Source organism: Stigmatopora nigra, chromosome 4 (assembly GCF_051989575.1).
Source record: "Stigmatopora nigra isolate UIUO_SnigA chromosome 4, RoL_Snig_1.1, whole genome shotgun sequence".
NCBI classification, from domain to species: Eukaryota; Metazoa; Chordata; class Actinopteri; order Syngnathiformes; family Syngnathidae; genus Stigmatopora; species Stigmatopora nigra.
This window is the reverse complement of record NC_135511.1, coordinates 4,555,669-4,570,211: the sequence shown is the minus strand read 5'-3', so window position 1 is coordinate 4,570,211 and position 14,543 is coordinate 4,555,669. Positions and strand designations below refer to the sequence as shown.

Genomic DNA, 14,543 nt, shown 5'->3' with positions numbered 1-14,543 from the left:
CAAAAACTTTTATGTCCTGCAGAATTCAAAGGTTTCAAAAAAACACCAATGTCAGAGCTTTAACCTGCAATCCATGAGTCTTGCTGTGAAGAGGCATCTTTCTTTTTTCGTTTTTTTATTATATCATGGTATTTTTCTTTTATGCCACAAATGACCTCAAACCAGGAACCATTTATAAGATTTTGATTAAAATGTTGCTCAGAAGTGACAAGGACAGCCGAATCATGAGTGCAGTTTCTGAGATATTTCATCAATAAACAGGGTTGTTAATGTGGAATGGAATGGAACAAAAGAACAATGAATGAATTATTTGCATTCATCTGTGTTCGTTGCTTTGCTTGAGTGAACCTCACGCCGTCACCTGTGACTGTGATTTTTGCTGCTTTGGCTAAACATAGTGGCGGTTCTTAGGCTGTTAATTGAGCTAATTATTCTGGAAAGCTAATAAACTACGTGTGCATTTTTTTAAAAATGTTTAAAGGTTAAGTCTATTTTCTTTCCAGGTTGCCTCCTCTGTCATGAAGTTTGTATTTTTAGTTAAACTGGTAAAAGTGGCAAATGTGTGGTAATTATGCCGGACACAAATCAAACCTTGCTGATCTATTTCGTTTAAAAAGTTTATGAACCTTAAAATTTTGGCTACTCATCCACTGGGCTGCCATTATGTTTATTATTATTATGTATTATCATAACATTTAAATTCTATAAAAGCTAAAGATGAGCATGGTTTCAGGAATTGAAAATGTAATTGATTAATTTTACTCTTGGTCTAGTGGTTAGCATGTCGGACTCACTGTTGTTGGGTTGAGGGTTTGATACCAGGTCGAACTTCACTGTGTAGAGTTTGTTGTTTGAAGTTTCTTCCCAGGCTTGCGTGGGTTTTCTCCATCTACTCTGTTTTTTTACACTATGTTGTCCAGCTCCTAGTTTTCCGCCATTGGCTGGTTACTGATTCAGGGTGTCCCCCAACTGGTGCCCATAGATGGCTTGGAACGGCTCCAGCACCCCCAGGATCGTGTGATCATAAAGGCGGTAGGAAAATGAATGAATGGATTTTACAGTAGCTGGGAACAATGTACTCAACAATCCTCACTATTTTCAGATAAGAAAATTACGAAACATTTTTTTTACAACACAGCCAATTAAAAAATGTCATCACTTTTGCTATGGAACCGCTTGTCACCTAAAACTGCACCCTGTAGTGCGATAAACCACCTTTCTCCACTACATGCTTCATGTTCACTATAATGATGGAAATGAAGGAAACACATTTTGTTAATAGTGGGAATTAATGACAATGAAAATGATTATTCTTTTACTGTCATGCCATGTTCGTGTCATTTTGGTTAAGCAAGCCAATGTAGCAAGGCATCCATATTTATTAAGAAGCAACATATCCACAAGGCGTATCAAAATGGATCAATCTAAGATGGTTACATACATTCAGCTGCGTCAGATTGTTTTAAGCATATTCATCACGAAATATTTTAGCCAGGATGTTTTTCAGCTGCCTACATACTCATTAATGTCTCATTAAGATTGCTTTTCATCATTTCCAATGCTAATTTAAAATAGATTAAAAAAAGGCAGAGAAGTTTCACTGTTTTTCAGACAAAACTCTTTGTTTCTTTATTCGACCGAGGGTAGAATAGCCCAATTGGATCAGGGTAAAAGCAGTCTGTGTGCTTTCCAAAGACGAGAGAACCCCCACTAAAAAAAAACTGAATACGTACAGTGATGGGATTTCCGATGGAAGCCGAGTGCGATTGCAGTATTCCCAGCCTTGCTAAACCTTCGGTTACCAGCACGTGCAGAATGTTGATAAGCGACGTTATCCCACTGACTCATTAATCAATTGTGAAGCTACCTGACGCTTATTCTTATTCTCCAAATGTTCAGCTTCCCCAATGTTCTCTCGTACCATTTAGCGCCTGGAAATGGCGACGAAAGAAAAGAACGACTTTAACTATGACGTGTCAAACTTATCAGTGTTGAGGGCCACATCGAAATCTGTTCTGCTTTACTTCTGAATGTTATTATGCCTGCCGATTTGGGCTGCCATCGATGGACGCCTCATTGATTATGAAATGAATCTGTAACTATTTGAATAGTCAATGTTCTTTTTTTCGCAGCATTTAAAAAAAACATATTTCTGTAAAAGGGGCAGCCCGGCGTCTGTGTGGTTAGTGCGTCGGCCTCACAGTTCCGGAGTCCTGGGTTCAAAGCCAGCGTGGGTTTCCTTTGGGTACTCCAGTTTCCTCCCACATTCCATAGACATAGATGGTCAGCTGGTTGGACTCTAAATTGCCCCTAGTTATGAGTGTGAGCGTGGATGGTTGTCTGTCTCCTCGTGTCCTGCGATCGGCAGGCCACCGGGCGTCACCCACCTCGAGCTGGGGTAGGCCCCACAACCCCTCGCGACCCTTGAGGTTAAACCTTTTCACGAAATGAATGAATGAAGGAAAATATTTCTGTAAAAGAGATAAAATATGACTTTTTAACCTATCATTCATTTTTGGAATATAGTACTTTAGTTGAATGCTTCTTATGACATCGTCATAAGAATAGGATGGTAGTCCTTGAAATAAGTTAAGAAGTCAAGAAAATTGAAATTAATGTTCATCAAGATCATTTATTCATGACTTGATTCTTGATAAGTGATGATCATGTTATAACTATAAAAGTTTTATGAGGCTGTCAAAAGATGCATTCAAATGAAGTCAAATATATTAAAACAGTAATTGCTTCATATATATATATATATATATATATATATATATATATATATATATATATATATATATATATATATATATATATATATATATATATATATGATTTTTTGTTTAAATCATAGAAATTGATCTATTTAAATATTTCATCCAAAATATTTTCTTTAACACGGTAAATGACATGTTTAAATAGTCTTAATTTTTGTTAAATTTTGAAGACAAACCCTAAAGAAAACACGAAGTCGAAGCACATATTTTACCATTCATGGGCCCAACTGAGATTTGAGGTGAGCTGGATTTGGCCCTCGTGCCTGGAGTTTTATTCAAGTTGCTTTTAAAGGTATAAAAAAGTAAATTAATTTAATTGACTTACATTCACTGCCTTTTTCAAAATCCTGTTTTCATCATACCCACACGCTCAGTTGTTTCCACACAAGTGTTCACATGCCGGAAGAGGAGAGTAAACATTGGTTTGGAGTTTGAACACAGGAAGCGACGCAGGGATGCGGCCACAAAAGCAGCGCCAACAAGTTAATGCTTTCAAGTTTTTGCACAACAGCCCCAAATGCAGATGCATGACCTACGCATTTCTATCTGTGGAGCTTAAATCGTGCAGACACACAACGCTATCACTTTGGCTGTACATTTAACAAGCCTAGCCAGCCGCCACCAAGCACTTCTCTTAGCTGTAAAAGCACTTTACTTCCCTTTTCAAGCCGTCTCACGGCTACATTGCCGCGTGAGGTTAAAATGTCGGAAATGTGCCTAAATTGTGCTGCTTGTTTTGAAACTCCTGCATAAAAAAATCCTCTTGAGTCGCCTTAAGGAACTGCTGATGTGCTATGTTTTTTAACCTCAAACATAGGCAGTCATGAATATTTGATTAATTTGTTTTCCGTGGATCAGGACCCCCAAGTCAGCTGCTATTTTATTTGCCTGGTTTTTACGTGAAACAAATAAATGTACTGTTATCAAAATTAGGTTTCATGGTTAGTGTCATCGATTCAAATAAAGTCAGTCTGTTGACATCTTATACCGCAATGATGAACACACACTCATGCCTCTTGAGCTTCTTTTCAAATGGCCAACCCAAAAACATCTACTTATATGCAGAGTGTATATGTGCATGTATTTTTCCTCATTGAACGCTCTTTTGTTTATCATTACTTATCTTTGACAACTGGCATTAAATGGAATCTCACTCAAATTGAAGCCCTGCAACTACGTCAGCCCTGGAAAAGGGTGGGTGATTTCTGCCCGGAACTGTAAGATTTACCCTCCCACATTCCTATTTTACAGATATTTATAGCAGAGATGAACAATTTGGGGGAAAAAAATGCAGAAATTTAATATCTAAATTTTAGTCCGAAGACAACGCAAGCTACCAAATGCGTCCATAAACATACTACGTAAATCATTCTCATTTCAAAAACAGTGATACATGGTATTTAAGTATGGTGAAAAGTAGCAAAGAAAATAGGGACACACTTTATGGTTTCTGTACCTGTTCAATGTATCGCTTTTTTTCTGCTTTCTCCATTTGAGAATTACTTGTAAAATCTTCAGGGTGCATTAAAGCTTATTTTTCTCCAAAGCTGTGATTACTGCAAGGTAGAGACGACGATTAATAAGTAACGGGGCAATCTCAGATGATTTGATTGGTTAAAATAGGAAAGGCATTTAAATATGTCTGGTAATGGTGACTTCACCTACTTCTGGAAAGAATCAGCTTTATGTGCATTATTCATCACTAATCATCAGAAAAAAATGTATTTCCCACTGGGAAGCTCATGATCAAGGTGTTTTATATTCCTTTAAAATATTGATTTGAGAAATCAGTGATGCTTGCTGCTATGCGTATAATAATGTTAATGAATTTATACTGTATGTATTTTTTTTCAGCAGCGTATTCCTGCTGCAGTCCCCTACTAGTTAATATAGATCTATATTGACATCTATCGCCATTGATGGCACAGAAACATGATCTACTGCCATCCTTCTCAGTCAAATGCATTAGACACCTATCAGCCTAAATCCACTGTTTATAAACAATAAGAATTGATATTTCTAAAGAGGAAGCTCGACACAGCCAGAAAAGCAATTATTTTCACGATTGCAATATTGGAAAATCAAAAGCATGAATATAAATAATCATCACAAGCAGTTAAAAGCACATAATTTATGAATTCCTGAAGAGACAGTCATCAAAAGCAATGCCATGCATCAGATACTTGTGTATAAGAAAGCTTTTTTTTGCTTCTGTACGAGATGCAGCAGGCTGTTAATTAACTCCAATTTAAGTCGGATGTGAGTCGCTTGCAGCTACTGTGCGAACGCAGTTGAGCTCCAATGTTTATAAATCATGACTATTTAACCGTTGGCCACAGTGTCCAAATCGGAATCAAACACTGTGCTTGTTTATGTTGCTTCGGCACGCAACTTGCACTGTATGTTGACATCAAAACCCAAATTCTTCTTAAGGAGGAATAAAAACATGAAGTTGAAAGCCCCTTGCAAAAGATGTGCATTGCCAGCACATGCGGGCACCCAGAGAAAGTGGGACTGTTGGATGACTGAGCAGCATCATTAGTTGGTGTCGTGAGATGAGAGTGGCCACAACAAGCCTCATGGGGAAACAGCCATTACATGGCTTTAAAAAGCAATTCTTTCCTCCCACGTGTCAACCCTTGCCTTTGAATGACCGTGCCGCCGATAACGGCAACTTTTGCAGGTGTATGCTTTTCTCATTTCTCTTTACACACCCTTATCGTATGGTTGAACGAAAAAAAGTTATATATATATTTTTATATATATATATATATATATATATATATATATATATATATATATATATATATATATATATATATATATATATATATATATATATATATATATATATATATATATATATATATATATATATATATATATATATATATATATATTTGTATATATATATATATATATATATATATATATATATATATATATATATATATATATATATATATATATATATATATATATATATATATATTTGTATATATTTGTATATATTTGTATATATGTGTATATATATTTGTATATATGTGTATATGTATATAGATGTTTTGGGTTCAAAACCATTTATATATAATATATGGAATTTTACTGTTGGTTAGCTTTCAAAGATTGTGTGTGTGTGTGTGTGTGTGTGTGTGTGTGTGTGTGTGTGTGTGTGGGTAGAGGGGCTCTAAACCAATAATGATTTGGCAGTTATCACAGCCCATTATTACTGGATTGCCAGGAATTTTCATAATGTGCATCCAGAGACATAGCAATGTCCATTTTGTAAATGTATCTCAGAACACACGTAGTAAAAAGAATTGTTAGTTTTATGAGGAATTTTCTAGCTTTACAATCATGCAATGGAAGGTTAAACTAGTAATGGGTAAAAATATATATTTAAAAAATTAAATACAATTCCCCATGAGAATGTCAAAAATGCTACTGCTTAATAAATACTATGCTTGAAAATTGAAACATCAGAATTTAAATCTAACTTAAATGCTGTGGTGTTATTAAAATGCTGCCAAATGTATGTATGTATATGTTTATATATACATATATATACATATATATATATATATATATATATATATATATATATATATATATATATATATATATATATATATATATATATATATATATATATATATATATATATATATATATATATATATATATATATATATATATATATATATATATATATATATATACATATATACATATATACATATATACATATATACATATATACATATATACATATATACATATATACATATATACATATATACATATATACATATATACATATATACATATATACATATATATATATATATATATATATATATATATATATATATATATATATATATATATATATATATATATATATATATATATATATATATATATATATATATATATATATATATATATATATATATATATATATATATATATATATATATATATATATATATATATATATATATATATATATATATATATATATATATATATATATACACACATGCTGAATTATTTATTTATTTACGTCTAAAATTTATTTTTCTGTGTCTGTGTTCGCACCCTCTCGTTACTGCCCCTGAATTTTCCCAGTACGGGATGAATAAAGTTATCTAATCTAATCTAAACCAACGTGGAACATTATATTTGTATAATGTCAATAAAAGCATTCAATTCAATTTCACAAACGTTTGCTTTAAGTTAGTTTATTCTGTCAGGGTGGCAGAACCCAATATTTGTGGGACACAGGCTAAGATAGATTTAGATTTGTTTTGTTTGTATGCTTCAATATCTCAAATCTTCATTAAAAAGAAAATGTTGTATTTCATTGGGTTCTATGTGTATGGTATTAGGTTGTGTATGTAAAATTGTTTGGACAAATTATTTGTTTCAAATGCATATGCCAAAAAGGGTGAATATTTTTGTTACTGCACTGTATGTAGCATTTCATGTTGATAAACAACAAATTAAAATAATCTGCAGCAATTATAAATGGAGATGTTTTTACGTGAAGTTAACACACAAAAGTGCACACAAATTCTAATCTTTGCTTCTAACAACACTGGAACTGCTTTGCTTTAGAATTTGACGTAAAGTTACTTTTGCGTGACTAGTTTTTGCGTGTAAATACTACCCCCAAAAAAGTAAGGCCAACACTCTAGAGATTTACGTGACAAAAGAGACAAGCCATTTTCTCATTTCCAATCTTTATACGCAGCTAAAATAAGTGGCAACTACACTTGGCAATTTTGCATACAGAAAAAACAGTCCATCTAACTTTTAGCAAATAAAAATACATTTCGCATTTGTCCAAGAAATTCTGTACTAACAGATTGAAGTGGACAGAAAAATAGATATGATGCTGATTTGGAGATGAAAAGTCTACACAACCCAGCGACTGATCATGTTTCAGTACCATTGACGATGATAGACGTCCAATCCATATTCTATCTTTAATCGTCAATGGCAGCCATTGACTTGCATTGTAGAAATTTTTATTCACTTTACACACACGGCAATGATTGTCTTGATAAACTCAAGAAGTCACGCAAACGTTTTGTAGCCTTCAAAGCAGACAGTTCATTTAATCTCATTCCTGGATACATTCTTTGTCATCATTCCTTATACAGACACAAACACTGATAAAGGCCTTCCATAAGTAGCAAATCCAAAGTTAACAGACGGTCATCAGAAGTTGACTGTACTGCAGATATCATTTTGGCTGAAATAAGGAAAGCAATGTGTTTGTTCTCCATTTTTTTTCCATATAATACATAGAGACAGATATTCATATGTGCAAGTGGATGTCAACAGCTACATCTCAAATGAGGAAAGAACCACATACAGTTTGACTGACTTTCATCAAATTTCACTGGGGCACCCAAAATGAATGAGCCTTTTTTTAAAAGTATTTTTTTATCATTTTTTTAAACATTTTTTATGGTCACAGATACTATACCAACACATAGAACACTGAATACATTTTAAAGATGAGTCATTACACATAATAGTCATGTTTGTGATCCCCCCGAGTCAAGAACACGACAAAAAGCAGACCAATAGCACAAATGTGTTTGTTTCTAAACCTTTGTCGGTCTTTGACCATCTTTGTAGAATCAAGTTGGCCCTCATCTTCGGGAAGGTCCTTTTGTAAAGCCATATGGTCCATCCGTGTGGTCAAGCACTTCAACTTCCATCCTTTTATTGATGTTTTTTTTCTATTTATTTTTTTCTCGGTTCTCCTCTTGGATGTTTAGTTTAGTTCATGTCAGATGTCCAGCATTCTGCCTTCTTAATATCAGTCAGAGAAATAACACCTTCTGCTTTTGGGTTCAGCTCATGGGAGGGTGACCTCTTTTCCCCCTCCTGGCACTTCTATAAGGCATGTTGAGCCCGGAGCAGAGCCAAAGCCAGGCCGGGAAGCAGAACCCAGACATTGGCACGCACACAGGCACAGTGATCCTCTGGCAGGCCCTCTGGTTTGCCGGATCCGCCGTCTCGCGGTTCGGGATACTGACACACACACAGAGGGAGGGAGTTAGACGCGTAAAAGGTTAGACGTGACTCACTCTCTGTCTCATCTAGTGGCATTTGATCCGGGCAGGAGGTGACATCGTTCGAGCGCGAGCAGAGAAAGAAGAAAAAATGATTAGTCAAACAGTCAAAATCTCTACTTTTGCACAAACTTGAAATTCCTGCTGGAGATAATGTGTTTATACGTGGATATTCCTAGATCATGCTGCTTTGTGAGTCGTCTCTTTTTTGTTTGAGCCAACCCATTTTTTAAATCTATCATTACAGAGTTTATTAATAAGAAAAACATGCTAGCGAGCCAATCTAGTGAAATTTTTGGCAACTGGGAATTGGCTTCAATATTCAATTTGGAATAAATTACAATGGGAGGAAAAGAGAAAAAACATATTTGTAAGATAACTTGTCATATGTGGTTTAGAAAACAGAAAAATAAAACAATGCTTTTTCATAGTGTGCAAAATTTGAAATATGTAGCACATTGATTGCATTATCACTCCAGATTTTTACCATTTCCTTCCCATTGAGAGCAATAGGCTAACATTGATTGATCTTATTTCAGCACCATTGACGTTGATAGACGTTCAATGGATTTTGACTGGAGGCAAATGATTGGACGTCTTGCACCATTATTGGCAGCTAATCAATCATTTTGTGAATTAACACAGAGCAGGGTTTGAACACTTATTATAGGTGCTGTAAAGACATTTTCATGATTTTCTTTTGAAAATATGAAATATGTTTGTAGATAAGTGCTGAAGTCGGATTAACAGGCAGAAACTCTTTTGGTCTGATTTTTGTCAGGTTTTTTTTGGTTTTTTGGCTGATTTAAAATACCAGCGGTTGCCATCACGAGCTCAAGCCCAGTGTCCTCTTTTAGGCCCACCTTTAATGACCCTACAAGTCAAATGGTTTTCCATTTTTAGCAAGGACCAATATCACAATGCTTTTAAAAAAACACTGTGCTGTTATTTCAACTGCCAAAAAATCAGGAGATAAAAAAAAAACTTAATTAGATCGACTCAAATGAAGACCTATTTTAATTTTCCTCCTTTATCACGTATTAGAACCACTGGTAACTTCTGTTCTCGAAAGTGATGCGCTGCAGTACGCCTATACAACTTCCGTAAAAACACAATAACAACACGGTGTCAGAAGTAGGATAAAGACAAGGACAAACTTGAAAAGATTTTTTTTGTCCTCTGCTTCCAAGTTTTAGCGACGCTCCCGTCCATTAACAGAGCATCCTAAAAAGCCATCTTTTTGGCGAGTGAGCATTTCACAAAGGATATTTTTGTAAACTTCAAGCAGAAGCAACATGGCTTTGCATGTTATTTTATGGATGTTAAAGGTTTTCCTGTCTCACTCGCCATAGTTAAACGTTAGAGCGTCGGCTTAACTGTTTTGATGGGTTCAATCCCAGGTTTGGACCTTTCTGTGTGGAGTTTGCATGTTACACTACAATACACTAAATAGCCCCTGCACATGAATGTCCTGCGATTGGCTGGCAACCAATACAGAACCCCCAGTGCCCATGGTTGCCATGGAAATTATTATTATTATTATTGTTTGTGATATTTTTTTACATATTCTTGAATTGTTAAACAATATATTTATTATAATTTTTCAAAACATGTTTTTATTTTTTATACCAATAAGCAATACTTTTGTGGGTAAAGAAAAGGTCCCTCATGGGTTCTTTTGTTCAGTAGTGTTTTTTTTAAATTTGGCCAGGGATATTTTCTGTTTAATTTATACGATTTTGAATGTGAATCTGTTTAAATGTAGTATTTAAATAGTAATGTTTGCATGTCTGTTTCCCTATTTTAAGATTGGTAAGTGATACTGAGTGGATCCAATTCTTATAATCCAATTAAAAAACTAAATCTAAATATCATATCTAAAATAGTCCGGCCCACGTGAAATCAAGTTGACGTTAAAGTGGCCCGTGAACTAACCCGAGTTTGACATCCTTGGTCTAATGTGTTCTTTTCTTTTTGAATCCTTCACATCTGTTGGCATTTGGAGAATTTTTTTTTTGTCTACCTCCTCTTAACACACAAAAAAAACGATTTGCCTCAAAGTTAAAACAGTCGCACTCAATTTGCGGGAGGCATAATTTTTATTGTCGGGCTGCCGTACAGAAACATTTTCTATTCCACCGTCCTCTCAACTCATCTCCTTCAATGTAACCTTTGCAGAAATTGCACTTCATACCATTTTCCCAAATGTAGAGTGGAAAAAAAGGTCATCTCTGAAGTTCATCTCTCATTAAATCTTCTCAAATAGTGGGGTAATACCCGGGAGCATCTGACTTTTGCCCTACTAGAAGTCAGCAACACCGACTGACTGACTTCTGGCTTCTCCCTTTAGAGTTAGCTACAGCAAAACACAGTGGAAAAGTATTTGACAGCAATGGAAAGAAAGGCAGAGAGCATCAAAGATAGTGAGTCAAACATAAGTCACCTGTAAGCCAAGAAGAGGAAATATGATGTTTGCTTTGCCAAAAAAAGGTTGGCTGAGGCCAGTATGAAATCAAATAATTTAGGATGTCATTTAAAGACATTACACCCCAATCATGCGTATAATCCGCTTGAGTTATTTGGGGGTTATTTGTTAGAACATGCTGAATATTTGCAAAATTTCAAAAAAAAAAAAAAAAACATAAGCAACAAAATGAATGACGTTAAGTCTCTTTTGTTGCAGAAAAAAATGTTAAAGTCCTTCTTAATTGTTTAAAACTCTTTCCCATTTGCTTTAATTTTTAATACAATCTTGTGCTGAGGTGTAGTAGTAATTTTAAAGAAAAAAAATGATACTATTTACAAGAGAGTTGGGAAAGGGGTGGGCCGGTGGATGGTCTTATCTTTGAAATGTAGAATTCTTCTCTTCATGCATAACATAAAATAATTGTCAAGCACTACATTAAAATAAGTATGAGGAAAAATATCCAGAATTAAAAAAAAATGGACTGAATTATTATTGCAGGAAATGGAAAGTTTACATTTATTTGAGGAAGGATAGTAAAAAACAAATGGTATACTAAAGACCTCAAATTGAAGAGTATGGGGGGAAAAACAACATGGGTAGCTTTGACAATGCACCAGACACATCTGCAACTAAAAGCCAATTAATTAGCAGGGGCAGCGATGTGTGGCAGTAGCCTGTTGACATGGGTCCAGATCTGTGGCGGCAGCCAAGAGCCACACATATACCGAGGCCTTTGAGTAGGCACAAACACACCCACGTATTTGGACACCGTGACGGAGCCGACAATGTCTAAACGTGCATTAGTTTACTCAAGCTCCTGCACCAAAATGCACACAGACAAAACTCACCAACTTTGGCTAGAAGATAAATTGTTGACAAAGGTATAGCCACGTTGTTTATTGGAAGGTCACTACACATAATATAGACGATGGCTTTTTTTTTCAAATTGATTACGAGGTTGGCACTGCGATACAATTTATTAAGAGCAAGTCGGTCACATCATAGTTGTGTTTCATTCAAGGGTCATTAAGTTGGCTAACTGCCTTTACTGTGATGCATCGACAACATCTTTGAGAGTCAATGAATTGTTTAGAAACATTGTTGACTGAAAAATGGTACAAATCCTTTTTGAGTCTCTTCATAGATGTAAAGATATGCTTTTTTTTCTTTAAAAATGTTTTTAAATTTAAGAATAAAAAGTTTTAAAATATTTATTTTACATTTTTAAAGAAAAAAAAGTGTTAAAATATTTAGACATTGTCAACTGAAAAATTGTACAAATCCCTTTTGAGTGTCTTCATAGATAAAATCCTTTTTTTCTTTAAAAATGTCTTTAAATTTAAAATTAAAAAAACGTTTTCTAGTAACTATTTTAAATAAAAAAAAATATATATATTTCAAATTTTTAAATTTATAAAATGTTTTAAAATATTTAGACATTGTCGACTGAAAATTAGTACAAATTCTTTTAGAGTGTCTTCATAGATTTGTTTTCTTTAAAAAGCGTTTTAAAATAAAAAAAAACGTTTTATAATATTTATTTTGGATTTAAAATAAAAAGATTTAGAATTTTTTTATGTTTATAAACGATTGGTAAGCTATCAAAAAAGGTGTTTCTTTATTAGTTGATTAATCCTAGCAGCCTAGTTGGCAGACATAGCGGCCCTTCAAATGAAACTGTAACTATAACTTGACTCGCAACAAAAATGTGTTTGACACTCCTGCCCAAATAAGTCAAAAGCAGACTTTTAGCTATCCATTAATTCAAAGCTTTTTACTCTTTTCAGTCACGACTGAGCTGGAGCCATTCCTTTTCCTTTTTTTCAAGGAAAAAATTAAAACTATAATTTTGCTGGTACTTTATGATTTTCTTTCTCATTAAAACACGCAATATGAGGTCATAAAACACATGAGTGCTGGTAACGTCTACTCACTCCTGAGACTTGCAAAGCTCACAAGACGGAGTTTTCCACCCACACGTTTATGCACTCAGTACGGGATAAAGTCCACAGTTAGAAGTGGAAGTGACGTTTTGAATAATTACGCATCTAAATGAGCTGTAAAGACTCAGCATGAGTGACCTGAGTGGGCTTAGTCACACATGCTTTATTTAGCTGACTGCACCTCACATAATCAGTTATCAATTCTCTCCATAGGTACACACAAAAGTTTCAACTGGGCATTAATCCATACATCAATATATTTTGCAAATGCACAAACCATTTACAAGTTGATTTATTACCGCAGCCCATCCAGTGCTGAGGAAATATTAAGCTACTGTCAGAGTTTTGTCTTTTAAAACATGTTAAATAGTATCTGGCAATAACAAGGCATGGTGAAGTTTTGAAGAGTTAAATCCTTTACTCATTGGCACCATTGACAGCAATAAGGTCCTGGGAGGTCCCGGAATAATTAATTTAGTGCATACCCATACACATGAATTTCGGAGAACATATTATTGCATATATATATATATATATATATATATATATATATATATATATATATATATATATATATATATATATATATATATATATATATATTAATAATCTATTTTTTTGTTTTCCCATTGGTGTTGTTGTTTTTTAATCTGGTTGTTTTTATACAATAGATGTAGTACCGTATATTAGCTTTAGGTTAGCAAATACACAAACAATGACATGTATTTTAGTGCAGAATGTGGGTAATTTGCGTTGTGTGTTTAGTTTCGGAATGGACAAACTGGCTAAAAAAAGCAATACCATTTTTTTTCACCTTTTCTGACCTTGATTTTTGAAAAAAGTTTTTCTGTTTATTATTATTATTATTATAATAATTATTATTATTATCTCATCTCATGTTCTGAACCACTTTATCCTCATTAGGTTTGCAGGGATTATTATTCTTATCATTATTATTTTTACTATTATTATACGTAGGATGTTGTTTGCAGGGTGCACAAAATAAATTGCATTTTGTATTTTAGTCCACATTTCTTTGTGTTTAGTTTTACCCGCAAGTATTTTCAGGATAAGTGGAATGAACAATGAATGAATAAATGTTTAGTTTTACAATGATCTCATCTGGAGTGAAATAAAATCCTTGAAAATGATCAATACTTATAACACTGGGCTTTTTCAATATTTGTCAAATTAGTCAGATTTCATCTGCATATATATGCATTCAATCAAGTAAGACATGGCTGACAAAGTTTGAGATAAA

General features: G+C 33.9%; 1 protein-coding gene across 1 annotated transcript in view; it reads right to left on the bottom strand.

The window, feature by feature from the left end:
- Nucleotides 1-7,518: 7,518 nt before the first annotated feature.
- The window catches only part of LOC144195339 (GDNF family receptor alpha-2-like), a 70,793-nt gene continuing 63,768 nt past the window's right edge, over nucleotides 7,519-14,543 (bottom strand). The window contains exon 8 of the mRNA XM_077714908.1: nucleotides 7,519-8,831. Within this exon, the coding sequence (XP_077571034.1) occupies nucleotides 8,694-8,831 (138 nt within the window). The 3' untranslated portion in view covers nucleotides 7,519-8,693. The remainder of the gene's footprint in view (nucleotides 8,832-14,543) is intronic.